At 40.1% G+C, this 27,775-nt stretch overlaps 1 protein-coding gene across 7 annotated transcripts in view; it reads left to right on the top strand.

Annotated features, from left to right (window-relative positions):
• MRTFA (myocardin related transcription factor A) overlaps nucleotides 1-27,775 on the top strand; it is a 199,808-nt gene that overhangs the window by 126,782 nt on the left and 45,251 nt on the right. For 2 of the 7 annotated variants that reach the window (XM_078076664.1, XM_078076665.1), the window contains one exon: nucleotides 16,627-16,662. The exons of the other annotated variants lie outside the window; for them this stretch is intronic. In XM_078076664.1, coding sequence (XP_077932790.1) covers nucleotide 16,662 — 1 coding nt within the window. In that variant the 5' untranslated portion in view covers nucleotides 16,627-16,661. The remainder of the gene's footprint in view (nucleotides 1-16,626; nucleotides 16,663-27,775) is intronic. 7 annotated transcript variants of the gene reach the window in all.

Raw genomic sequence — 27,775 nt, 5'->3', positions numbered from 1 at the left:
CCTCATGTGTCCCAGGGTGTGGGCCAGATGCTGGGGATACAGGGCTGAACAAGATAGACATGGTCTGGGTTCTTGTGCAGCCTGAAACTTACTGGTGAAAACAGACAAGTAACTATAATAAAATAGAATGGGGGTTATAGTGAGAAATTCAGAATGCCATGGGAGAACAGGGCAGGGGGATCCAAACAATGCTAGGGAACATCACAGAAAGGCCTTGCAAAGGACGGGATGTTTTAAGCTATGATCTGAAGGATGTTCCAGCAGAGAGATGTGAAGGCCTGGAGGTGTGAAGTGAAATAGTGCATTCGAGGAGCTGAGGGACTTTTGTTAGAGTTGGTATAGAGAGCATAGGGATCATGGATGTGAGTGAGGGCTCCGGAGCCTGACTGCCTGAGTTTACATCCTGGCCTTACCAATTACTAATTGCCCTTGGACAGTTACTTCTCTGTGCTTCAGTTTCCCCATCTGAAAATAGACATAACTCCGACCTCAATTTGGGAGTAAATGATTTAGGACATATAATGCCCTTAGATTAGTGCCTGGCGCACAGCAGGTGCTCAGTGCATGTTCGCTGTTACTGCTACTTCCATGACTACAGCAATTAAATTTGAGAAGATGAGTGGTAAGAACGTAACTTTGAGATTCAAGGGGGCCTTAAAAGCCATGTTAGGAGTTCTGACTTTACCCTAAGAGTGGCGGGAGGTCATTAAAGGGTTTGGAGTAGAGGCGTGGCATTAGATTTGCATTTTAGAAAGATGATTCTGGTTTTAGTGTAGAAGATAAATTGAAGGGGGCTAAGAAAGGTGGCAGGGAGACCAAATAAGAGGCAGTTGCGGAAGTCCAGGTAAGAGATGGCAGTCATGAGGAAATGGTTAGTTTGAAAAGACATTTGTTCATCCAGTCATTCGACACCTGGTTATTGAATGCTTACTGTGTGCCAGGTGGACTTCTCAATTCTGCACGTAGAGCTCTCGTGGAGTTCTGTTCGTAAGGGAGGTCAGTAACAACAAGCAAATGTATAACATATTATTAGGAATGATGTGTGTTATTAGGAAAAATAAAACAGGAGGGGCGCCTGGCTGGCTGAGTCAGTGGGGCGTGCGACTCTTGATCTCAGGGTAGTAGGTTTGAGCCCCATGTTGGGTGTAGAGATTACTTAAAAAAATAAAATCTTAGGGAGACAAACCATTAGCGACTCTTAAGGAAACAAACTGAGCGTTGCTGGAAGGGAGGTGGGTGGGGGGATGGGGTAACTGGGTGATGGGCATTAAGGAGGGCACTTGAAGTAATGAGCACTGGGTGTTGTATGCAACTGATGAATCACTAAATTCTACCTCTGAAACTAATAATACAGTATATGTTAATAAAAAATAAATAAATGAAATAAAATATTAAAAAGAAAGGGAAGAGACATGGATGGTGAGAGTCTAATAAGGACGGTGGGGGGGAATGTATATGAGTGAGGAACATACGTATCACAAGGACAGAGGTCTTATTCACCTAGAATTGCTTTGAGCAGTATCTGGCACAGAGTGGATGCTCAGTGAATACTCATTGAATGGATAGGTGGTCAGGTAGATGGAATTTGGAATGAATGTACAGATAAATAATTCATTCTTCCAAACAAGCCTGAAATCTAGGAAGGGGAGAGAAAGTTGTGGGTAAACTTCCTAACTAGCATCTTTCTTTCTTGTGAAAGGATAAGAGGATAAACTCTGGAGCTACACTATTAGGTTCAGATTTTGGCTTTGCCATCTGTTAGATCTGTGGCCTTAGGCAAGTTACTTATCTTCTCGGGACCTCAGTTTCTTTATCTGAAATATGGGAACAACAGTAGTACCTACCTCATGGGCTCACTGCAGGGTTTCTCAGCCTGAGCACTGTTGACATTTGGGGTTGTGTTGTCTGGGGCTGTCCCGTGTGTTGTAGGGTATTTAGCAGAATTACCTGGCTTCTGGCTGTCGGTAGCCACTCTCCAGTTCTAACAAGCAGAAATGTCTCCAGATAATTGCTATGTGCCCCCTTGGGGGAAAAATTGCCCTGGGTTAAGAACCACTGGGTTTTTGTGAGGGTTGAAGGAGTTGATATGTGTAAAGCACACAGAACAGTAACAGGCACATGTACTATTGTTAACTTTAGCATAGTGGCTTCTAGGGAAGAGTGTTTCTCCTAGCAGCAGCTGAGGACAGTTTCATCTCCCACTTGATTAAGTAAATAAGAGAAACTTAAAGCACAGTTGCTGGTGGAGTGTGAAAAAATGGTTTTGTCTATTCCCAATAAGATTTATTTCTGCACACTGCCACTTTCTATGGATGGAATGCCTTTTGATGTATCTCAATTGGAAGTTTATTTAAGGTGGAGAACATTAGTAATAGTTTTTTCTATACTAACTGGGGTTTGGGGACACATTTTTGTTCCTAAGATTAGAGTATGCTTCTCTTTGGGTGCACGGTAGGTTTCAACAAGGGGCTGATGGAGGCCAACATCTGTTCTAGGCAGAACTCACTGACCAGAATAAGCATGATCAGTATTTATTCTATTTGGCCACTAAAGAATTGAAATAATAGTGTACTCAACAGTGTTTCATGGTTATATTTTATAAAGTAAATTTTTGTTGTGTATCACTTGTGCTTGCTTGGTAGCTAGTGCAGTGTGTTAGCTGTTTGCCGATGGTGCTTACTGCTGTGGAAACTGTGAAGGTGGTGATAGATGGGGGGGTCATTAATTTTAGAGACATGGTATAAAAAATATCAGCTGACAGATGCAGCAATCAGAATGAGATAATTGGATAAATTCTTTAAAGTCATGATTCATCACTCCCCATTTAGGGGATTATTATTATTTTTAAAATTTAGTTAAGTCTTTATACCTCAATCTACATGTAAACATAATCGTACATAGATGCATAAATCTGAAATTTCGCATCCTTATTTTTTAAGTGCAGACTTTTTTGCTTAGCATTCCCTCTGTTCTTCAGTATTCCCCCCACACTGGTGAGTCTTTACCCCCAAACCATGTAAACAACTTAGTGTATGTCCTTCCGTATTTTTCTCTGCACACACATAATCCTATTACAGATCCATATGCACATACAAATACACACAGTATTTTTTTCTTTTTTGCTATGACTTGTTTTTAAATGAAATTACATGCTTTTTTTTTTTTTTTCCTTTTGTTATTCTCACTCAACAATACTTAATGGGGGGAGGCACCTGGGTGGCTCAGTCGGTTAAGCGACTGCCTTCGGCTCAGGTCATGATCCCAGGGTCCTGGGATTGAGCCCCGCAACGGGCTCCCTGCTCGATGGGCAGCCTTCTTCTCCCTCTCCATTGCTTGTGCTCTCTCTCTCACACGCGTGCTCTCTCTCTCTCTCAAATAAATAAAATAAAATGAAATAAAAAACAGTACTTAATGGAAATCCTACATCATCTGACATAGCTCAAATTAGTTCTTTTTAATGACTATTAAATTAGTTATGGATATTATATTCATTTTACTTCTTTCCTTTTTTGCCATGATGAAAAACGCTGCAATAAACCTCTCTTTTACATATGTTTTATGTATGTAGTTCTGTGGTGCATATTCTTAGGCATGGAACTGATGAATTAGGGAGAATATGTATTTTCAAGTTCATTAGCTGCCATAGCCAAATTGCTTTTTAAAAGATTGTGACACTTCACATTTCCACCAGCCATGTTTGAGAGTACCATTTTCCCCACCTCTCTGCTAGATGTAGGTGTTATAAACTCTTTTAAATTTTTGACTGATCTAATGGGTGGAAAGTGATAGCTCATTGTTAACTTTAATGTCTCTCCAATCAGGACTTAATTAGGATTCTTAACAAGTTTGCTGAATAAGCCATATGAAAGCCCAGCCTCTTTGGACACTGTAGCCACATCTTGAAATGCTGGAGAGATGTGGATTGTAAGGGATCAGGGGACAAATGCAATAGTTTGTTAACAGTGAAAAGCTGGCATTCAGTTAAGGCATCTATTAATATGAAAATGTTGAATAAAACTGAGTTTTGCCGGGAAATATGTCTTTGCATCTGTGCAAAACCTTCTTCCCCAGATCGTTGGCAAATTACCGTGTAGCAGAGATCACTTTCTGGGGAAGTTTATCACAGTGGTAAACAGATCACATTCAAGAAGGGATTATATTTTATGAACCATATTTAACCAGAGAATTGATGCCATAGTGCACTTTAGTGTAGTACAGTTCATATTATGAATAATTTTTCTTAGCCTTATAATTAGTCATAATTCTAACAGTATGATAACTACCCCATATTGACTACCCCCCCCCTTAGTAGGTACTTTAAATAGTTATCTCATTTAACAGCAATCCTTCAAGTTAAGTAAAATTTTACTTTGAGAGAAACTGGAACCTAGTGATAAGTGTTGGAGGTAAGGGTCACACCTTCGACTTCAAAGCACCTGCCTATTAATACCATGCAGTCTCTTGATTAGATACAATATGGATGAGCTTGGATAAGACTCATGAATAATTTTTAAGCTTTATTTTAACATAAATATAGACCACCACAGTCTAGGCATTATCAGTACCCAGGGACTAATTTGAATATGATCTTCTTCCACTTCCCTTTCCCTAGAATCTGACAATGAAATAATATTACTAAATGTTTGATAATTGGTGAGCATTGGTTGAAAGATAGTGGACTGGAAGCTGTGGATATTTTATAATGTTTATTGAGTATCCATTGGGTAGAGCCCTATGGTAGGGAGAGCCCTATTTTGTGGCAAAATAAAATAAGAAAAGATACTAATCCTTTTCTTCAAAGAGCTTAGCATTCAGTTGGAGATAGATGTAGTCAGCTACAAAATAAGAGAAAATTTTATGCTGGGAGAATAGCAGGTGCAGTGACCAAAGTTTTTTGAGGTTAATTAGGGAAAGTTTCTTGGAAAAGGTAAGTTTTGAGCCAGGGTTTTAAGATGATGGACATGAACAGGTGGCAGATCTGTGTTTCTTAAAAGATAGTATACTCGGAGTCAATTCCAAGTTGGAATGTTTCATAATTTTAAAAAGAGTGGAATGTCCCTTATCACACATCTTGCACTTCTGAATTGAAGATTCTGTTTGACTAAACTCTTTTCTAGGCTTTTCCTTATTTAAATGACTGCTTTGCTATGCTTCCCCTTGTCATTTTGATTGCTTAAATTTGTGGGGATGACGTTTAAATACAAGATCTGGGTTCAGAAAATAATTTTTGGTTCTGTTGCTTTTCATAAAAATATAAGGGTTAAAGATAATTTTAATTGTTCTTCACCATTCACCTAGTTTTATGAATCAGAAAAGTTCCTGTTTCCTAACAGTAAGGCTGATGTATTGATATGTTCAGAAGCATGGCCTGAATTCTGAGCAGATGCAGCATTTATCTTATCTGAGAATTTGAGACCTAAGAAATTTGAGAAATCTAAGTTAATTTTTTAAAATTACAAAGCAAGTGGTGGTCATTTTTTTAATTTTTAAAATCAGTTTTCAGTTACAAAACAATATATTTGTTTTCTTAAAATAATGAACTTTTACAAAGAAGGCTCATTAGGGGCGCCTGGGTGGCTCAGTCGGTTAAGCGGCTGCCTTCGGCTCAGGTCATGATCCCTGGGTCCTGGGATCGAGCCCATGTCCGGCTCCCTGCTCAGTGGAGAGCCTCCACTTCTTCTGCCTTCTCTCTGTCTCCCTCTCTGTCTGCCTGCCTCTCTGCCTACTTGTGCTTTCTCTCTCTGTGTCAAATAAATAAATAAAATCTTTAAAAAAACAAACAAACAAACAAAAACAAAGAAGGCTCATTATCCCCAGTCCAACTTTGAATTCTTCACCATCTACATGTAAAGCTATGAAATTATTTTCATCTAAATTTCACTGAATCTATGCGGCCTTAGATACTTTATTTTTTAAAAGTATCCTGGGGAACACCTGGGTGGCTTAGTCATTAAGTGTCTGCCTTCGGCTCAAGTCATGATCCCAGGGTCCTGGGATCCAGCCCCACATCGGGCTCCCTGCTCGGCGGGAAGCCTTTTTCTCCCTCTCCCACTCCCCCTGCTTGTGTTCCCTCTCTCACTGTGTTGCTCTCTGTAAAATAAATAAATAAATAAAATCTTAAAAAGAAAAAAAAAAAGTATCCTGGGAAATGTTGGTACCTTCTTTGTAGTACAGTCTTGATCAAAAAAATTTGCTGGGGTGGGGAGGCACCTGGGTGGCTCAGTTGGTTGAGCATCTGACTTTTTTTTTTTTTTTTTTTTAAGATACACTTAATTTATTTAAGAGAGAGAGTGTGATTGAGGGGTGGGGAGGGGCAGAGGGAGAGGGAGAGAGAGAATCTCAAGCAGACTCCCTACTGAGCGTGGAGCCAGACACAATACTTGATCCCAGGACCCTGAGATCATGACTTGAGCTGAAACCAAGAGTCAGACACTTAACTGACTGAGCCACCCAGGTGCCCCGAACATCCAACTCTTGATGTCAGCTCAAGTCTTAATCTCAGGGTTGTGAGTTCAAGCCCTGCATTGGGCTCCACACTGGGCATGGAGCCTACTTTAAAAAAATTTGTTGTTGTTGTTGAATAGTATCAGAGTCTCAAGTTAAGATGTGTGATGAAGGACACCACTCTTTTTAAAATTATGAAGCATTCCAAAGGAACTGACTCTCTGAGTACAGTACCTTTTAGGGAGCTCAATAAACCCACTATGTAAAAGGGCCAAAACCTCTTTCAGATTCCCAGACTGCAAACACTGTGTAGGTAAGTGGCTCTCCTGTTTGTACTGTTTTCAGATTGGAGCTTCTGTGTATTATGTGAACTAGATAGAGCATTGATGTCTGTGAAGCAAAAGGAGTAACCTGGTGAGCAAGTGACTGCTGGGCAGCCTGGATTCTAGGGAGAATGTTTGGATTGGCAGAAAGATGAGCATGTAGTACTCTCGCTTCAGAGGAGATGAGTGAGGGGTGACGGCCTTATGCTAGAGGAGTTCTAGCAGCTTTCAACTTTGAAAGATGTGAGGAATCAAAGACCATGAAGTAATGAGAAAGAACCAGCAGAAACGTAGCTTGACACTATCTGATAGTTTTTCCCCCCTGAACTGTGCGCTTCTAATTTTGTTGCTAGTTCATAATGTGGAGAGCTTGTTTGCCTGGCGACACCTGGATCACTGAAAAAAGAGCAAATGGTAGTATGTTCTAGGTCTATCACAAGCAGTTATGGGGAAGCCCTGGTGAACAGATCTCATTAGCTCAACTTTCCTGCACCTAAAAGGAAGAACCTGTCTTTGTGTTTTCTTTAGGCTCTTCTTGCCAGCACACAGTACTGGAGACCTTTAAGCAGAGTGCAGTGTAGCGGGGGTGCTTGTGTGGTTCAGAAGCTTCACTAGCTGCCAGCTTCCCTTGTGGACTGACGACAGGAGGGAGAGTGAAGGGGAGTAGCCAGATGTCCTCTGTAGGATTAGGTAGGCAGAAAGATCCTGGGGTTCCCTGGTAGCATGAGAATTCTCTACAGAGACTGATCTTTATAAAGGAGATTACACTAATAAGAGAAAGAGATACAAAAGTATGGTGTTCTTTTGCTTATAAGCATAGACTTTACTGCCATGTAAAAAATTGTAGACTTGAAAAATTGTACTTGAAAATCCTGTCCAGGTTCTCCTCTGCTTCTTAAATTCTTCTGTTTGGGCTGAAGTATCACTGCTTGGTTTCATTGCGAAAGAAACTTTATGGGGGGAAGTTTAAATAGGATCATTTTGGCTCTTAAGCTCTAATGTCACAAAGACATTTTCTCTTTGTGTGGTATGTTCTGCTTTTAAAATCTTAAAATGACTACTCTAGTTCTTGAAGTCATTTGTAAGAAATAAACATTTTTAAAAGATGGATAGAGTAATTTTGAGTATGTGTGATTATAGGGAGGCAGCAGTGAAGAAACATTAATTGCTCTGCCTCTTTTTTCCTGAAAGACGTGATTACTAAAAGGTGCAGCCAGTTAGAAAACTCTTCTTCCATGTTGGTTTTTCTGTTTCAGAAAGTCTGCTTGCAGTAAACCATCGGTCTGCAGTGTGCCCTGGCGCCTCTGTTCCACGTCCGTGTTCAGACTGCTCTCAGTCCTCTGCCTTGTCTCAGTTGTTTAAATGACTCAGTGTTAGTCAGAACGAGGAATCCCAGAAGAGATTGTGACTGGCTCCCTATTTTGGGTGATGGTTTTTATTTAATTTCCTAGGTCATGTAATACAGGCAGATATTAACAGTTTGAGAAATCCTTCAGAAATGTTAGTTCCAAGCATGACATCTTTATGAGAAAACAGTTGTGAATTCACTAAAATGTAAATTCAGTAATGTTATAATAGACCTTTATACCTTACTCCCCCTGTTTTCTACCCTGTGAGTATATTTGTGTCTATATAGTGGGAGATCTTGGGATGGAAAATTAAAATTAGTAAAAGGGACCATTTCCGGAACATTTTCTGGATGGCTGACATACTGATTATTGCTTGTTTCATTAAATTCATTCTAAACCATATTAATTTGGTGGTGTTATCCCCATTTTTCAGGTGAGATGAGAGCTCAGTGAGGTTAAGTGACTTACCCAAAGCCAGACTGGTGGTAGGTGGTAAGAGCAAGAATTTATACAAAGATTTTTCCGGTTCCAAGTCAGAGTTTTCAGCCACTATGTCACATTGCCTCTGTCCTGCTTCTGAGAGGTAGAGGGTCTCAGTAGGTCCTGGACAGAAGAAAAAGTGAATCTGGTTCTCTTGCTTTCTGTCTGTGTCTCCCTTTTTCCCCAGCACCTAGCATATGTATAACACACAATAACTTTTTTTTTTTTTAAAGATTTTATTTATTTGTCAGAGAGAGAGAGCACAAGCAGGGGGAGCGGCAGGCAGAGGGAGAAGCAGGCTCCTTGCTGAACAAGGAGCCCGATGTGGGACTCGATCCCAGGACTCTGGGATCATGACCTGAGCCGAAGGCAGACGCTTAACCGACTGAGCCACCCAGGCATCCCACACAATAACTATTTACGGAATAAACAAGGATGTACAGTTAACCATGGAATATGGAAGTGAACTGGCTTTCTTTTTTTTTTTTTTAAAGATTTTATTTATTTGACAGAGAGAGACACAGCGAGAGGGGAACACAAGCAGGGGGAGTGGGAGAGGAGAAGCAGGCTTCCCGCGGAGCAGGGAGCCCGATGCGGGGCTCGATCCCAGGACCCTGGGACCATGACCTGAGCCGAAGGCAGGCGCTTAACGACTGAGCCACCCAGGCGCCCCGAACTGGCTTTTTTTGTTTTTAAAATTTTTCTAAGTATATGCTATATTTCGAAGTATAGTAAAGTACATCTTAGACTAATATTTACCAGGTTTCTTTGTTGCATATATAGACATTTGAATAAGAATAAACCATTTACAGTCCCATATGATTTCTGGAAATTATCAACAGTCTGAGTACCCGTTTCCCTCTTCCTGACCAACCTCCCCCTGCTGGGGTTGGCCCTCTTTGTTTCCATACTGCTGTCAAAAATGCCCTTTCTCTGTTTCTTTTCTCTCTATCCTCTGTTCCCCAAGAAGTTGTTATTTTCACACCTTTTGCTTTTGTATGTTCTCTCCCTTTGGTTGCAGGTCCCTTCCCCATCTTTAGTTTGACTTTTTTTTTTTTTTCTTTTAAACCATCCAGGTCTCAGGTCAGGTGTCTTCTCTAACTCCTCCAAACCCAGCTAGGTCTTCTTTTTGAGTTCCCATCAGAGCACTTATCATGCTGACAGATTGTATGATTGGGTACGAGTCTGACTCTGTTTAGAGCCTGTTGTACGTTCCATGAAGGCAGGGGCTGGGGTGTTTCATCTCTCTGTATCACAGCCTGGCACATGGTAGGCAGACAGTAAATATGGAAAGAAAAGTGAAACGAAATAAAGGGTGTAGCTTGCCCAGTCCCACCATAAATCTTAGAGAACCATTCCATTTTAGGAATGGAGGACATCCTATCTGCTCTAGCCCCTCTTTTTTAGAGACAAAGGTGACACCTTGAGGTCATAAACTAAGTAATTAGCAGCACAGCTGAAAAACAGAACTCCTGAGTCCCAGCCCAGTGTTCTTTCTTTCATTTTGAAAAAATGTTTTTTTGAGGAAAAAAATTTTTTTTATTTATTACAAGGCAGTAGTTGTTTAATGTAGAATTTTTGGAAGATACAGATAAACAGAAGGGAGAAAAAGAGAAAATACAATCAGCTTATTCCCACACCCAGATGGTAACTACCCTTCCAATCACTTCTGTGCACAGTGACATGTTTATGTATGCATTACATAATTGGGTGATGACAACAGCTTACATTTACTGAATGCAGGATAGACACTGTTCTAAGTGCTTTACATATGTTGACTCATTTATTACAGTAACGCTATGAGGTAAATACTATTATCCCCACTTTACAGATGAGGAAATGGAGGCACAGGCATGTTAAGGATCTCAGGTCACTCAGCTAGTAAGTGGTAGAGCCAGGATTTAAACCCTGGCTATCTAGCTCCAGAGCCTGTATTCTTAACTGCTATTATTCCATTCTGCCTCTATGCATGGTATTTCGTAATCTGCTTTCTTTTAAAAATTGAGATCGGTTAATAGGCGGTAATAGTCATCCCTTTTACAGGTATAGTTCAGTGAGTTTTGATAAAAAGTAAACCACCACCATAATCAAGATGTATGGAATATTTCCATCAAGAAGTTCCATTGTGCCTCTTTGTAGACAGTCTCCTCCCCCATTCCCCAGCCTTGGTAACCACTGATTTTATTTCTGCCCTTATAGTTTTGTCTTTTCCTGAATTTCATATAAATTCAGTATTGTAGCCTTTTGCATTTGCCTTCTTTCGCTTAGCATAATGCTTTTGAGGTTCGTACATGATGTTGTCTGTAGTTGTAGTTCATGTGTTTTATCCCTGTGTAGTGTTCTGTCCTATGGCTGTACCACCATTTTTTATTCCGTTTACAAGTTGAAGGACATTTCGGTTGTTTCTAGGTTTTGGCAGTTAAAATAAAGCTGCTATGAATATTCATGTACAGCTCCTTATATGGACATATGTTTTCATTTCCCTTTGTTTAAGTATTCAGGGATGGGATTACTGAGTTGTATGGTAAATCCAAGTTTAAGTTTATAAGAGACTTCCAAACTATTTTCCCAAACCATCATTTTGTATTCTCCCAGTAATGTCTGAGAGTTTCAATTGCTCCTCATCCTCACCGGCAAATTCTTTATTGGTAGCATTTGTATTCTGACATTTGGCCAAATTATTATCTTCACATGGTCTTTCGGGGTAAAAGATGTTGCTTAAATTAAGGATTTCTGATATATTTTTTTCTTATTCATTTTTCTTTTTCTTTCCATATTACAAATATTTATTGAACATCTTACAGTGCAAGGGGATAGATGATTATGAGCAGCTCTTACCTCAAAGCCCACTGGTTGGCCCTCTGGGTAGGGGCCATGGCAGATGATGGTCACACAGTTGATTCTTACACTTTGCCTGTCTTCCTCCTAGAACAGATTGTTCCACTAGAGGTTTTTGCTTCCATGCCTCTACGTTTTATGCCTTGCTCAGCTTTCAAGTGCTGGGGAGCCTTGTGGGGAGAAGAATGTGGTGGCACATCTGGCTCTAGCTGTGCTGCCAGCCTTACTGACCACCTTAGGTGAAAATGCCAGTGAGTGTTATGATGGCGGCTGTTTCCATAATTAGCCGTGAAGGTTTTTCAGTTTAGTCTGTTGGTATAGCTGCGCCGATTTTCTACCCAGTGATTTGAATGATGGGACTATGACATCTGAGGAGTAGAATCAAATGGTGAGGTAAGTTGAGGTCAATAAGGGTATGAATCTCAGATTTTTGGTGGGCTGCTACTGTTGCAGTATGTTGTCTCTGACACTAGCTAGCATCTTAAGAGCCTTTATTTTCTTTCTAAATGAAAAAGTCAAGTATGTACTGAGCTGTATCTTTTTTTAGAATTTTGTCACCAAAATATCTGCAAATTGCTAAGAAGTGTCTATTCACTCATTCCTTCATTGAGCACATGTGCCAATTAACCATTATGTTTGTGGTACCCCTTCTTGGTGCTGTGATGTGGCTCATTTCAAAGTAAATTCTTCCTGAGTTTTTCCCTTGGTACTGCCCTTCCTCCCAGTTTGGTATCTTTCATCTGTAAACATTTTAAAAACAAATGTCAAGTGAAATAAAATAGTCCAGTGTTACAGGTCCTTGTTCCACTTTGGTGCAGACTTTGCACAGGAAGGGAGGGGGGCAGAGGAGAGAAGAGGGAACCTGGTCATGTGACACTGCTTGTCTGGCAGAAGCCTTTGGTTCTGAGCAGAGAAACCAACTGTTTACTATTTTGGGTGAATGAGGTTGGTTGGTTGCTACGAGCGTTTTCTCTAAGGGAACCCTCTTCTCTCCCAGCTCTACACATTGAAATCATCCCCGTCCTGCTTTCTGGCATTTGGGCAGAGGAGGGAGGTGTCCGTGTCAAGGCCCAGTGCTGACAGGAAGAAATGTTTTCCAGGAGACTTACTGATTCTGACCTTCTGCTGTCACTGCTTTTAATGATCCCTAAGTAAACTTGGGATCTAGCTGTTCTTACAACCCTTAGCACTGCAGAAATGAAGGACCCCCTTTAACCTAAAGAGCAATGCTAATCAGATTTTCAGCAAATAATAAATGGCCTCTTTAAGGAGTGAGGTAAGGAAGACAGGTTTATTGCAACACTGGCCTTTGGAGCCTCACATCTCCCCCAGCATGCTGGAGGAGAAGACCAGGATTCATCAACCCACCTTCAGGATTCTGCCACTCTCATGGATTGTCCTGGAGCCTGGAAAGGACAGCTACTCAGCAGTGTGCCTGGCCCCTTATCACAGTTTTCGGGAAGGTTGGCATATTTATCCTGTTGGGATTTGCATGCTTTTGTTTCCTGCTTAATTTACTGCAGTCTTTTTATCTCCTCCTTATTCCTCTGTAGCCGTCCAAGCTTTGACTTTGGGTGGTTTACTTTCTCAGGGTTTTTATTAAAGCTTGTTGAGCCCTCAGTAAGTAGACAACTGAGCTTGGTACCACTGGGAGTACTTCATGACCTGATAGGGACAGTGTTTAGGATGTTTTTCTTGCTCCCTTCCTTCCACCCTTGCACAGCTCATGTACTGAACCTAGATTATGGAAGGAGGAAGAAAAAACTTTATAAGGTGGGATTCTTCCCCTTTATGTGGGTCAAATGCAGTGTTTTATCAATAAAACATACTCTGGCCATAGGTTCTATACAAATAGGGAGCTAGTGATGATGACTTTAGTTTCTTCTCTCTGTTACAGATAATCTCTGAGATCTCATTGCACTAAGATATCATAATTTGGAATAAAATAATACTTGGAAGGCTTTTTACTTATACTGCATGTTAGTTTGGGTTAGGGTGAACAGTTTGGGCTGGCCTTACCAATCTTTTTAGTAATTGTAGAGTTACATTAGAATTACATCCACATGTATGAAAGATAGCAGGAAACCGTTTATTAGGTTAACACCCATGAAGGATTTTTCCTTTGTGAACATCCCTCTTTTGTATTTTGAAACTGCTGGAAAAATACTCTTTGGGAGTAGAATGGACACATTTGAGTTCTGCAAAAAAGTTCGGTAATTCTTTCAGAAGAACTCTCAGTTATGGAAAAAAAAGGGGGATAGGGACTTCATTCAAATTCTAACAGATATGAATGGAAAAGAATTGTCAACATTTTCTCTCTCCTAGCTTGGAAAACTTTAAATGTTGTCCATTAGCAGAATTTATATACAATCTCCACTATTGATTATGTAATGTAGACATTTCTTTTGAATTCTTAAGATTTCTTTGGGATTTTACTAACATCTGACAGGATGATTTGAGCTTGTGGCATCAGCAGTGAATGAATCCACTGACGAGTTGATGAGTGATTATCAGTGCCCAGTTTGCAAAGAGAATAGTTTAAAAAACGGATTGAGAGTTGATTTTTTTTTTTTTTAATATCTAGAAGTGTTATAGACTAATGTCAAAGAAACACCACAGTAACATTTCAGGGAAGATTATCTGAAAGGCAGAGAGACAGTATGGCTTAGGACCTAAAGCTTTGGGCTGCTACTGTCGATTTTCTGTAACCAGAGGATTATAGTGTTTCAAATTCCCAGTGTGAACATTAAGAATATCTTTGTTTCAAGTGTAGCAGTGTATGGAATAAAGATGCAGACTTGTCATAAGTAGGATCAGAATGGTAATTTTAGACAACTAGCCAAAGCAATTGACTATATGTTTTTCTGATTTTATACTGTACTTGGAAATTTGTATCTAGAATTCTTTATGTCTGTTGGATCTTGAGAGAACTCATATTATGTTTTCTACCAGTACACATTGTTTTTTTTTTTAAATGATTGTCATTTTATAAACTGCACAGAGGAAATAGATTGTGCATTAGATAATGAAAGTATAAAGGATGTCCAGTATTACTCCTTTTGGGCTGAAGCAGGTGTTTGAGGGATAAAGATAATTCTTCCTTCAAATACTCAAAACTACCCAGTGGAAGTGACTCTTCGCAGTCTTGTGTTTTATTATTATAGATAAATGCCTGATGATAATCTTTTCCTTCTTTCATAGTTTTCTTAGCTCTGTCTTTTCTTTTTCCTAAGTAAAAAAAAAAAAAAAAAAAAGGATTCTAAAAGCTGGCACACATTTTTAAAGAGAATTGTTTAGGACCATAGGAGGCCATGTGTGATACTTTTCCTGTTGTTTTAGTTGACAGTTGGAAATGCCTACAAGGATAGGAACCACACTTTTACTTACCCTTATGGCATTAGGACCCGTGGTTTTCTTTATTAATAGACTTTGGCAAGGATCAGAACTGCATTTTTTAGAAGAAGCCTTGAAAGATTGATTCTTGTGGTTTAATACAACTTTCTGGTACAGCACTGCCCAGGACTGTCCCAGCACTGTCCAGGACAGTAGCTACTAGCCATGTGTGGCTCTTGAGACTTGAAATGTGGCTGGAGTGACTAAGAAACTGAATTTTTAATTTTAACTTGAAGAGTGTATGTGGCAAGTGGCTACCATATTGGATGGCATAGTTTCAGACCCTTCACAGTCTGACCTTCACCAGCCTTTCCAGCTTCCTTCTACTCCTTTTCACAAACTTAGTTCTCCATCTCAATTGGAACATATTAGTTACGTTCTTAACCTTAGAGTATTTCCTACCTCACGTCCTGGCTCCTATCTAGTTTTTGGTTTTTGTTCCTATCTAGTGTATGAAGTCATCCAGAAATGGTTTATATGCTGCTGCTCCTACAAAGCTTGCCCGGTCCTTTTTGTAGTCTAGTGAGTTATTCTCTGCAAACTCAAAGCACTTAGAACTCTGTCCTTGATTACAGTAATTTGTTTTACATTTCTTATCTTCTCTATTATATTTATAAATTCCTTGAGGGCTTATATAGTTTTTATGGTTGTATGTGTGTGATTGGCTTAACCATTTCTCTTTTTCCCCCCACCTTTAAAGTGCTTATTAGTGAAGTGTGTTTATACTATACAGTAGGTGGTTAATGATGCATTAGCTGAGTTAGTCTGCTGAGGGTACTGTGCTTCCTGGCACTAGAGGGCAGTATCATGCCCATAAGCAAAAATGTGTTCATCGTAAATGACAGATATATTTTGAGCACTCTGTCCTAATTCAGTTTTATTCAGTATCTCATATTAATAATTCTAGCCTTCAGAAGAAACTCAGATCTTTTTAAAAAAATTTTTATATATATATAAATTATATATTTATAAAATATATATTTTATATATTTATTTGAGAGAGAAAGAGAGCGCAAGCATGAGCAGGGGGGAGGGGCAGAGGAGAGGCCGGCTCTGTCAAGCAGGAAGCAGGGTTAGATCCCAGGACCCTGAGATCATGACCCGAGCCAAGGCAAACACTTAACCAACTGAGCCACCCAGGCGCCCCTCAGATCTTTTAATTGTCAGTGATATTAATAAATAAGCTTTACCCACAATTTTTTTTTTAAGATTTTAAAAATTTATTTGACAGAGAGACAGTGAGAGAGGGAACACAAGCAGGGGGAGTGGGAGAGGGAGAAGCAGGCTCTCTGCCGAGCAGGGAGCCCGATGCGGGGATCGATCCCAGGACCCCGGGATCATGACCTGAGCTGAAAGCAGACGCTTAACGACTGAGCCACCCAGGTGCCCCTCCCCACAATTTTCTTGAATTAGATTCAGAATATGACGCTGGTCCAGGAGATTGGTGAGATTCTTACTGGGAAGAAACTTGGTACATCTGAGAAACACTGGCCAAGGCATTAGGGGTCAGAGATTGATTCCTTGAGGGCTGAAAGCCTTTTTGTGCTAGGCAGCTAGTGTTCCAGCCCTGAGCTGATGATAGTCAAGAACTTGAAGTTCTTGGTTTGATCTTGCCAACTGAGTTTGGCTAAATTGCTCTAAGCTTGGCAAACCAGTTTCTTTCATTGTCTCATGGGTGTAATGCCTGCCATCCTAACTCATAGAGTCAAATAAGATCATATGTGTGAAAGTAGCTTTGTAAAGTATTATGTATTATTTTTATTAGTTATTTTTATTATATTTATTATTTTTCTTCTCAGTTCCTGCTGTGTCCCTAGTACCAAGGCATGTACATAGTAAGTGATTGATTATAAATATTTATGACATCTTTTTTTATATTTTCTGTAAAGAATGTACTCTGTTAAAGGTTGATGAGAGATATATTAATACAATTGCTCCCACCTAGGCTGTACACACTGAGAAGTGATTATAGTCACAAGTTTGGTTGACACATATCCTGTCCTTTGGTGTTACGCAGCCTTAAAACGAACTGTATGTGAGATATTTTATCTGTGTGTGTATAAACTAAATATGTATATAAACTCTTTTTTAGTCTCCTCTCTAGTGGGTTTATGTTTATAGATCTCCTGCCCTTCGTAATGTTAACTTAAAATATTCAGAATAAGCCAATTATTGTGTTTTTTGAAAACCATAGAAAACCATGTCCAAATACAGTTATTTAGCCAAAACTGATGTAGTTTGGAAATATGCATGAGCATATTTTCCTGTGGATTTGTGAGTTAGAAAAGAAGCCATTCTAGAAGAGGGTACTGTAGTGGTTGCTTTTGTTGCGAACAAGCATCAGCATAGAGCCTTCTCTAGTAAATCATTAGATGCATCAAATAAAATGTTCAGCTGAAGTTCATGCAATCCCACAGTTACCAAACACTCTTGCCAAAGAGAGTTGCAGTCAAAATATCTGCAATCGAATCATTTCCTGTTCGGGCTTGCAGGTGGGGAACCGTCTGAAACTGCTGTCCTGTGAGATTAGTTATGCAGAAGAGGCCTTGGTGGGATAGGCCTTGATATTAAATGACAGCCTAGCAAGTGTGAGGATGGAGAGGATACACCGGGATCCTACAACTAACCAGACTAAGGCATAGAGATCAGGATATGCAAGCCCACTCCCATGGAGTGATCTGAGTAAAGCTCCTGTAGGGCATTCAGATATGTGCTGAACACACTCGGGCTGTGGGCCAGGCAGATGGCACATTCCTGTACTGACCTTCGGAGGCCTGGCGGATTACAAAGCTAGCATTGGAGGCGTGGTTGTGTGCTGGCACGAACAGCCCCGACAGCCTGTATTTCATCTAGCATTTGGTCCTTCCCAGTCGAAGGGATGCCTTGTGACTGGGTCGATCCCCGAGTCCACTTAGGGACTAGCCTGTATTTTCGTACCCCTGCCCGTCTTGGAGTTGATTTTTACTGTCAGTGCAGCCCCAGAAGTGACTCACATCCTCTGAGAGATTCCTCCAGACGGGATGACCCAGGGTTAGCCTTTGAGATGCCACGATTCCCCTATCTTCCCACCCCCACCTGTCTTCATTGACTCACATTTTTAGGTTTGACTAAACCTTCCATATGAGCATAAGTGGGGGCTAGGCAAGATAAGCTGCAGTCACCTGTCCCTTCTTTGGCTTCAGTGCATCCCTTTGGCTGTGTAAAGGAAATTTGGGTATGATACACTTCTTAGGCTTCACCTTATCCCCCTCCTTTCCTGTTGCCCTTTTGATTTTTTTAATCTGATACTGAGCCTCTCCTCCCCCCACTCACACACCAATGGAGTCTCCTAAGCTATTTCTGTCGGTTTAATGATCCCCAGCTGTTGCTGTAGTTCTGGCTGTTTTCATGCTTTGATGAGGGAGAAGAGCCGGAGAAAGAGGGGTCTTGCTTGTGTATCACATAGAGTGTCAGACAAATGTAATGCATTTTCTCAAAACAACTAGGGTGAGGCTTCTGAAAAAGGGATGTTAATACTGGGATGGTTTGAAAATGCAGGAGGAGGGAAACTACAAGCTGGTATCCGGGACATTTTAAAAATAAGCATTCTGCTGATAGGTGTGGCACCTTTTGCATCCCTCAAAATTATGCTAGAAAAATGTGGTATGTGGTAACTGGGTTAATTGTTTGATTACTCTGCATTCTACTTCCATTTTAGCTTTGGAGCTAGAATGTCCCCTCCACCCATGGTGTGTATTGAAGGAGCCAAACATCTAAATGAAAAGGAGGATTCTGTGATAGGAAAATACGAAAATCATTCCTGAAGTGGCCAGAAAAGGCATCGATTTCAGTTCTGTTTTAACTTAATGTAGGTTTGTTTCGTAAAATTTTGTGCAAAACCTGTAGTAATGAAATGTTCCACTTGCAAATTTGACCACACAAACTTCAGGAAATACAAAGTTGCAGTTCTTCAAACAACATGAACTCCTTTACAGTTATATATACATTTATTTCTGAGATGTCTCCACTAAACCTGGAGAATGGGGAGTAGGAAGATCCTTCAGTAGTTAAATGGGTTACTGTATTTTAATAGACTGGCTTTTCCTTTATGTATTTGATCTTGAGAATTGTAACTCTTGCAACAATTTTAGCTGATAGACTTACAGCTTTCATACTTCATATGCTGCATGAAATCTAACTTTCCCTCTTTTTTGCCTTTTCATCTTCTACAGAAAAGAACAATTTTGCTGTAGCTTTTACCAAAATTAATTTAAAAATATTCCTTTAATTTTTTTTGAGACAAATAGATATAATTTTACATCACCTAGGGCTTAAGGGGAGAAATTATTATTTTTTTCCCTTAAGTACCCATAGAGAAATTTACACGTAAATATTTTAAGAACTTCCAGATTTTGTATGTGTGTATTTTTAGCACATTTGGCCAAATTTCTCATTTCTAATCACCTCTCTGTTTCCTAATCCTTGCCCTAGAGAAAATTTGCTTTCATTTATTTTTAGTTATTTTTTAAGATTTTATTTATTTATTTGACAGAGAGTGAGAGAGCACAAGCAGGGGGAGCAGCAGAGGGAGAGGGAGAAGCAGGCTACCCACGAGCAGGAGGTCCAGTGCGGGGATCCGTCCCAGGACTCTGGGATCATGACCTGAGCCAAAGGCAGATGCTTAACCAACTACTGATCTCAGGTCAGGTCTCGATCTCAGAGTTGTGAGTTCAGGCTCTGCATTGGGCTCCACACTGCAGCCTCCTTAAAATAAAAAAAGAAAGAAAGGAAGAAATCAGGATTTACCTTTTTATTTTTTTTTCTCAAAATGTCTGTTAAATGAGCTGTCATTAATTACTACAAACACTGAAAGTTAATTTCAAAAATAGGATGAAGCGGGCGCCTGGGTGGCTCAGTTGGTTAAGCGACTGCCTTCGGCTCAGGTCATGATCCTGGAGTCCCGGGATCGAGTCCCACATCGGGCTCCCTGCTCAGTGGGGGGTCTGCTTCTCCCTCTGACCCTCCTCCCTCTCATGCTCTGTCTCTCATTGTCTCTCTCGCAAATAAATAAAATCTTAAAAAAAAAAAAAAACAAAAATAGGATGAAGCTGAATAGTATAAGCCTATAGGGAGCGTTTGAAATACTTTGATAAAAAAAAACAAAACACTAACTTTCTAAGTATTTACAGAATTTATATGGGGATATAAGCCTCCCTCATTATTTTCAGTCCTGAATATTCTACCATGCTATGTCTTTCAGGCCCACATTATTATTAAAGATCTAGAAAGAATAAGTACTCTAGGGCGTCTGGGTGGCTCAGTTGGTTAAGCGACTGCCTTCGGCTCAGGTCATGATCCTGGAGTCCTGGGATCGAGTCCAGCATCGGGCTCCCTGCTCGGCAGGGAGTCTGCTTCTCCCTCTGACCCTCCCCCCTCTCATGTGCTCTCTCTCTCTCTCAAATAAATGAATAAATAAAATCTTTAAAAAAAAAAAGAGTAAGTACTCTAATAAGTTTTTTTTTTTTTTAAGATTTTATTTATTTATTTGACAGAGAGAGACACAGCTAGAGAGGGAGCACACGCAGGGGGAGTGGGAGAGGGAGAAGCAGGCTTCCCGCCGAGCAGGGAGCCCGATGCGGGGCTCGATCCCCGGACCCTGAGATCATGACCTGAGCCGAAGGCAGACGCTTAAGGACTGAGCCACCCAGGCGCCCCTACTCTAATATAGTTTTAAGGGAAAGAATTTTTGTCACTTCTGGCTTGCTGTAGAATAACTACCTTGTTCCAAGTTTTGAATCTGTTCACCTGTCACCTACCCTCAACAAAGTTGGGTGCAGGGGTGCCTGGGTGGCTCAGATGGTTAAGCATCTGCCTTCGGCTCAGGTCATGGTCCCAGGGTTCTGGGATCGAGCCCCGCATCTGGCTCCCTGCTCCGCAGGGAACCTGCTTGTGTTCCCTCTCGCTGTGTCTCTCTCTGTCAAATAAATAAAGAAAATCTTAAAAAAAAAAAAAAGTTGGGTGCAAAATGTCAGCACCAGTAATACCCGCAGAGAATAGCAAATGAGAGTCAAGGCTGCCCACATTTCCTGGGTGAACGTGCAGAACTAATGCGGCAGGGAAAACACTGTTCCTGGTGCCTTTAACTTTGGAAGGGTTTGTTCAGATGGCCCTGCCAGTCTAAAGGAAGCACATTCCCAGTGTATCTCCACCCCATTCAGATGTCTGGTGCAAGTATGTGTTATGCTCAGATCTTGTGTGATGGAGTTCGTCGTTTGTGCATTGCCTTATGTATGGATCCTCAGGAAAGAGACTGAGGGCATTGAAGTAGCTGGTAGTTTGAGATCTGCCCACTGCAGTTAAAGGAGAACATTACTTCAAGGGGGAGATGAACAGCTACCCAAAATGAAATGGTGAGCCCCAGATTTTGAGGATATGGGAAAGAGTTTGATTTATTTACTTATTTATTTATGCATAATTATTATTTTTGTTATAACTCTGGCATTAAATGTGATGTAGCAGAAAAAGCATAGGCTTTGGTATCAGGCCAACCTGTGTTTGGACTCTGGCTCTACCACTTATTAGCTGTGCACACAGTTACTTAACCTCTTTGAACTGCTGTTTCTTCATCTATAAAATGGAGGTAACACATAACCTCAAATAGCTGTTGAGATGAAATGAGTCACTGTAGTGGTGCATCCCACCAAGAGTTCAACAGATTAGATTCCTCATCTCTTATGTCTTAGTTTCCTTCTCAAGACAGGCCTCTTGTCACTCAGTGCCTTTGTGCGTGCTCTATTTCTGCTGCCTGGAATTCTTTCTCCAGATCTTTTCATGGTTTTATCATATTATGTAGGTTTCTGTATAAGAGTCATCTGTCTCCTCAGAAGGGCCTTCCTGTGTACTCTGTAAAATTACCACCCCCAGTCACTCTCTGCTCTCTTATTCTGCTGTACTTTTCTTCACATAATGTACTATTGGAAATTATAACATAATAATAACTTACTATGTTTCTCCCACTAGAGCATATGCTCTGTGAGGGCAAGGACCTCATCTGTCCGTTTTACTGCTGGATCATCTAGAATAGTGCCTAGCATGCAGTACGTGCATAATAAATATCAGTTCAATGAATGAATGAATGAATCAACTCAGAATCTCTCTAATACCAGGGAAAAACCCCTGGCAGAATGCAGGAATGAAGTTGTACCAGGAAGCAGGTGCTCTCTGCTTTTCAGTGTGTATGTTTCCGCATTGAGAGCCAAATGGGAAGTAGGCCTGTGAAGTTCTCTTGTATCCTTCTCCTCCTGTCTCTGGGAGGAGCTCCTTTGAATGACCTTTACATGTGGCCACTGTTACCCTGTTAGTCTGTATTCCTTTTGGAATTTTAATATAAGGAGGCTTTTAGATTCTAGAATTCTGAAATGCCCTGTGCTATTCACTGAAATCACCTGGATTTTCCCTATTAGTAAGTAGATAGATCATTTTTTTCCAGCCACATCATGCAGAAAGCACTATTAATAGTGTCATTTTTAAACATGAGGAACTGGTGTGTTTTATGAAGGAAGAGAAACACAACATGTAATAGTGGCTAAGGGCTCTGGCTATAGATCGAAATGGAGCTGGGTGACTTTAGGCAAGTTGCTTAATCTGTCTTACACTCAATTTCCTCAGCTACAAAATAGTATAATAATAGCACCTTCCACTAGCTTTGTTTTAAGAATTGAATAAGATGGGGTGCCTGGGTGGCTCAATCAGTTAAGTGACCTTGATTTCGGCTCAGATCATGATCTCAGCGGTGTGAGATTGAGCTTATTTGATGTTTGTTTTCCCCATGAAAGTGTAAACTCCACAGAAGGCAGCGACTTTGGTCATTGCTGTATTCCCAGTACCTCTCCTTCTGCTTCTCCCTGCTCCCTCTCTTTAAAAAAAAAAAAAAGGTAATAAGACGGCACATGCATGTTTTCACTATTTTATTATTTCACAATACAGAGGCCTTTTATTGTACATATTTCAATAGCTTGAGTTAGATATTCATAAGCTTATCCTTCGTAAATACATGTCAGGGTAGATATATAAGTAACCCAGGTTTGTCACCCCAGGAAGATACCTCATCTTTCTGCCTGAATCTCTGAGAGTATTTAGGTTAAGTAGATAATATTTTATCATTTTTTGGTATTACTTCTGATATCTAAAGCAGATTATTTGAGAGATAATTTAACTCATGTTTATACAATATATACAGAGAAGAGAATTTTATAGGATTGTGAAAGGGTTGAATGATTAAGCATATTGGTAAAACAATCCAATTTGAAATCTCATAGGTGGTTTTTTTGCATGTGTGATTTTATTTTATTTTTTATTTTTTTAAAGATTTGTTTATTTCAGAGAGAGAGAATGAGCAGTGTGCAAGTGGGGGGAAGAGCAGAAGGAGAGGGGAAGCAGACTCCCCCCCTTAGTGGGGAACCCAAAGTGGGCCTCAGTCTCACAGCCCTGAGATCCTTACCTGAGCCCGTCAGACACCACCCACTGAGCCACCCAGGCGCTCCATGTGTGTGTAATTTTAAACAGAACTAGGGATTTCTCTCTTCGGCATTACATTGTGGTTCATTGTATTTGTTTATGCCACAATCATTTTATATTTTGAATTTATTAGAAGCCCCATTATTATTCTTAATTATTAATTAGTCATTTATAAGAATGAATCCATAATTTCTTTCCAGTAGATGGTAACATTTCAGTTTGAAAAACCTGACCCTTAATATGTTTTAGTAATTGATTCATAAATCTTTCTGAAGGGAGGGTCAAATCCATGTTTTGTTTTGTTTTTTTTTAAATAAGCTTTATATTTTGGAATAATTTTGGACTTAAAAAAATCACAGGTAGTATAGAGAGTTCCCATATACCCTTCACCCAGTTGCCCTAATGTTAGCTTCTTATATAACTGTGGTACATTTGTCAAAACTAAGAGGTTAACATTGATACACTACTAAATAAATTCCAAACTTTATTTGGATTTCATATGCTTTCCCACTGATTTTCTTTTTGTGTTCCAAGATCCAATCCAGGATACCTCATTGCATATGATTTTTAGATGGTGAATCGGTAGGATCCCAGAGAGAATTACCTTTACTTTTCTTACTTCTACCTCCTCCTTTTGTCTTAACTGTGGATGAATGACGTTTCTGGGTCCTTTAGCCACTATTTCTGTATTGACAGCTTAGAATTTCAGGAGCATGCCTTGAACACTCATCATATATTTAATTTTATTAATGAATGGGTACTGATCCTTCTGCTTTTCTCTGGGTCTTACCCTTTAGACATACCATACTGAATAGAGTCTGGGAATAGAGGGTGCTTCTTCACTGCCGGAACTGCCTTCCAAAGGAAACACTTCCCTTACCCTCCCCTCCCTGTCCCCCTTCCTTCCCCCCTTTCTCCCCTCTTTTTCCCTCTCCTCCTATTCCTCCTCTCCAACTGCAGCTCCCTCCTGGTTCCCCCTTCCCCAGAACAACATAGGATATGATTTTAAATAGGGATGTTTTGATATAAGGCCCTTTTATTTTGCAAAATAAAACATGTCATTGAAAGTGTGGTACCAGATTACTAGCAGTGTCTATTCCTGTCCTAAAGAAAAGCTAGCTGAGATAAAAGATTTACATTCTAGTGAAAGGTTTGTATTCTGTCAGTTTTACAAAGCATTTTTCACATATGTTGTGTTTTTTTGTTTTGTTTTTGTTTTTTAGCTCAAAGTGCAGGAGTTATTTTTACAAATTGTATTATAGTGGGAAAATTGAGGCTAAAAGAAGTTAAGTGACTTGATTAGGTAGCAACAGAGCCAGGACTAGAACTTGTGTCTTCTGATTCTTTCTCCGATGTTCTTTGTTCTTCCCTTAAAGGTCAGTTCTGTAAATGTATTGTATTCACTTAGAACTTACAAAATATTCATATAACCAACCCAATATGAATTGTTTGCCCCATTCCCCAGAAATTATAGTTCGGTTGACAGTAAACCCTTTCTGGTTAAGGGTAGGGCTAATTATAGAATACATTGGGGCCTTAAAAATGCTCTTGTTTATATTAAAAGCACAAGCCAGAAACACATTTTTGGTGCACTGTACACTGTGCTAACCCATTCAGGCTGGTTTCCCAAGTTGAAGGAAGAGAATTAATCATGAAAGGGTCTAGAGAAGCTTAGAGTTTAGAAAGCTTGAGGAAATCCTACGTAAAGCGCAGGAGAAGAGAACAGTTCCAGGGATGCTGGAGGACAGAGTAGGGACTGAGAACCAGAACGGAGAGGTGATGGGAAGGGATAAGGGAGCACAGATGCCTCACTTCCTTTTTATATCTTTCTGATCTCTATCAGGAAAGACTTGTGGGAAATTACAATAAATAGGGACTTAGAGGAGCGTATTACTTTTTGGGAACAACATCAAGAAATCACTTGAAACTTTAGTAAAACTGATCATGAGGATAAAAATTTTTAAGGCCCCATTTTTTTTTTAAAGGTTTTATTTATTTATTTGACAGAGAGAGACAGGGAGAGAGGGAACACAAGCAGGGGGAGCGGGAGAGGGAGAAGCAGGCTTCCCACGGAGCCGGGAGCCCGATGCGGGGCTCGATCCCAGGACCCTGGGATCATGACCTGAGCTGAAGGCAGACGCTTAAGGACTGAGCCACCCAGGCGCCCCTTTAAGGCCATTTGTGTGTTCGCTGTTCTTACCCTATGTAGCAAAGATCTTGTTTCTCTGTGACTCCAGTGTTAGGTACTATCACCTTTGCGTTCTTGTAGCACGTAAAAAATACATATAACTATTTGGATTTTTATTATTTTTAAGACACCAACACTTCTTTTTATTATTTATGCATACATGTATATCACACATAAGACCAAATGACTGAATTTGGCAGGGACCCTTAATATAGTAGGGCATGTGTATTAGCTCTAAGTTGCATTTTCCTATGACTTTTTAAGTAAAAGTCTAGATTACAGACCATCAGATCTTTCTTGTAGCATCGTAATTACTCATTTTGAGCCTCTCTTTCCCATTAGATGTAAGAATTCCATGGGAATGAGAACCCTGTCTTATTCACATACGTAGTACCCAGTACTCTAGTACCAAACCCTGGCTTTGAGAGTACAAAATATCTCGAATGGATGAACTGAATAATGGGAACAGTCTAACTGCTTAGATGGTATGTGGTGTCTGAGTATTTCTTTGAAAATACTCTTTACTTTTACAAGTACTTATGTGATGTTTGTTTTCCCCATGAAAGTGTAAACTCCACAGCAGGCAGCGACTTTGGTCATTGCCGTATCCCCCGTAGCAAGCAGAGTATCTGGCACGTATAGTGAGCCTCGTATTTCTTGAGTGAATGCCTAAGGAGAGTTTTGACAAACTAAGGAAGAACTGAAGAGGGCGTGAATGTGAGGTGAGCTGGTGTGCTTACCAACTAGTATGTAAACCGTAGAGGAAATAAGCATAAAGTGAATAAATGAAACTGTGTGCCTTAACTTACTTACTTTAATATAGTTTACCCTGAGGTCTCTGTTTTTTAAGGCGTTTAGTATCTTAAACAATTGACTATAGATAATAGGAAAGAGGAAATGTGAAAAGTTAGTTATTACAGAACATATAAAGGAGAAGCTATGAATTCCAGGGTCTGACCTCTGTCGTATCCTTTATTCTTTTCTTGTAAAACATTAATCATAACTTGTACTTATTTATATGTGATTTGCTGTCTGTTTCCCTGCTGGACTGAAAGCTTTATGGGAGCAGAGACCACAGATGTATCCACCACCCAGCACAGGGCCCGACACACATTAGTTGTTTAGTAAACATTTATTAGATGAATGAAGAACCATCCCCGTCCCAAGTCTCAATCTGTATTTTGGTCGTGATGCTGTAGAGTAACCCGGGCAGCAGAACATGTGGGGTAATACCCTCTTCTGGGAGCACTCTTCACCTACTTTTAATCATATATTCTAAGGATGAAAGTAATGAGTACTCGGAGAATAGCCTTTGGTTCTAAGTGATAGGTGATGTGGTTTTATAACTTGGGTGTCACTAATTGATTTTTTAAGGCATATAGGATAAACTGAAATATAAAATTCACTGCTGCAGAGATGAGTATTTGAATTATTAGCATGCTAAGCTTCACCTAAGGCTAAAACCCACCCTGTTCCTTCTCTGATCTTCCCAGTGAAACAGATTCTCTAGTTTGAAGGTAGAGGTAGTGGTGTCTATTGCTGAATTAAATTGTGTTTGCTTATTTATTGTAGGACTGGTACCTAAAGGTTATTGAGGAGAAAACAATGGATGAGTTACTAGGAGATCAGGCTTTGGAAATGCCCTTGCCATTAGAATCTTCCTTGAAGAGGTCTTACTGAGCAAAGGATGATGCCACGGGAGGGTTTTTGTTCTTTTGCTATCATTCCCATACTAATCTCCTTCCTATTCTTTTCTACTTCCCTCATAAATACTTCATCTCCCTATTCTAGAAGCCTTTGTGGAATCAGTAATGGACAAATATGAATAAGGTGAGAATAACATGCCAAGCTGCGCATCTCCCTCCCCAGTGAAAACCAGTGGAAGCCACAGAGCTGGGTTTGAGGACACACCACTTATTTTTGGCTTTTCCTTCCGATCCTGATTGATCTGTTTGATGTGTCCATTTCTTCGGCATTACCTCTTGAATGCCGTCAGTATACTCCCATGGTCTTTATAGGGCAGAAATATATGAAGTTTACTCCTTTACTTTGATTTCCCAAGAAGCCAGTTATTCAAACAGCAATTGATTGATCACCTTTGTTTGAAACAGGTAGAAAACTTGATTAATTCTGTGGGGAGTGGAGAACCTAGGGTTCCCCACTTTATGGTTTGGTTTCTTTTTATTCCAATCCTTTTTCTGGCAGGCAATTCAGTTGATTCACCATCCATCAGCTTTAAAGACATCTGTTCATCTATATATAGG

This window comes from Halichoerus grypus, chromosome 6 (assembly GCF_964656455.1).
Source record: "Halichoerus grypus chromosome 6, mHalGry1.hap1.1, whole genome shotgun sequence".
NCBI lineage: Eukaryota > Metazoa > Chordata > Mammalia > Carnivora > Phocidae > Halichoerus > Halichoerus grypus.
Note: the sequence above shows the minus strand (reverse complement) of the source record. Positions and strands in the feature narration are given on the sequence as shown.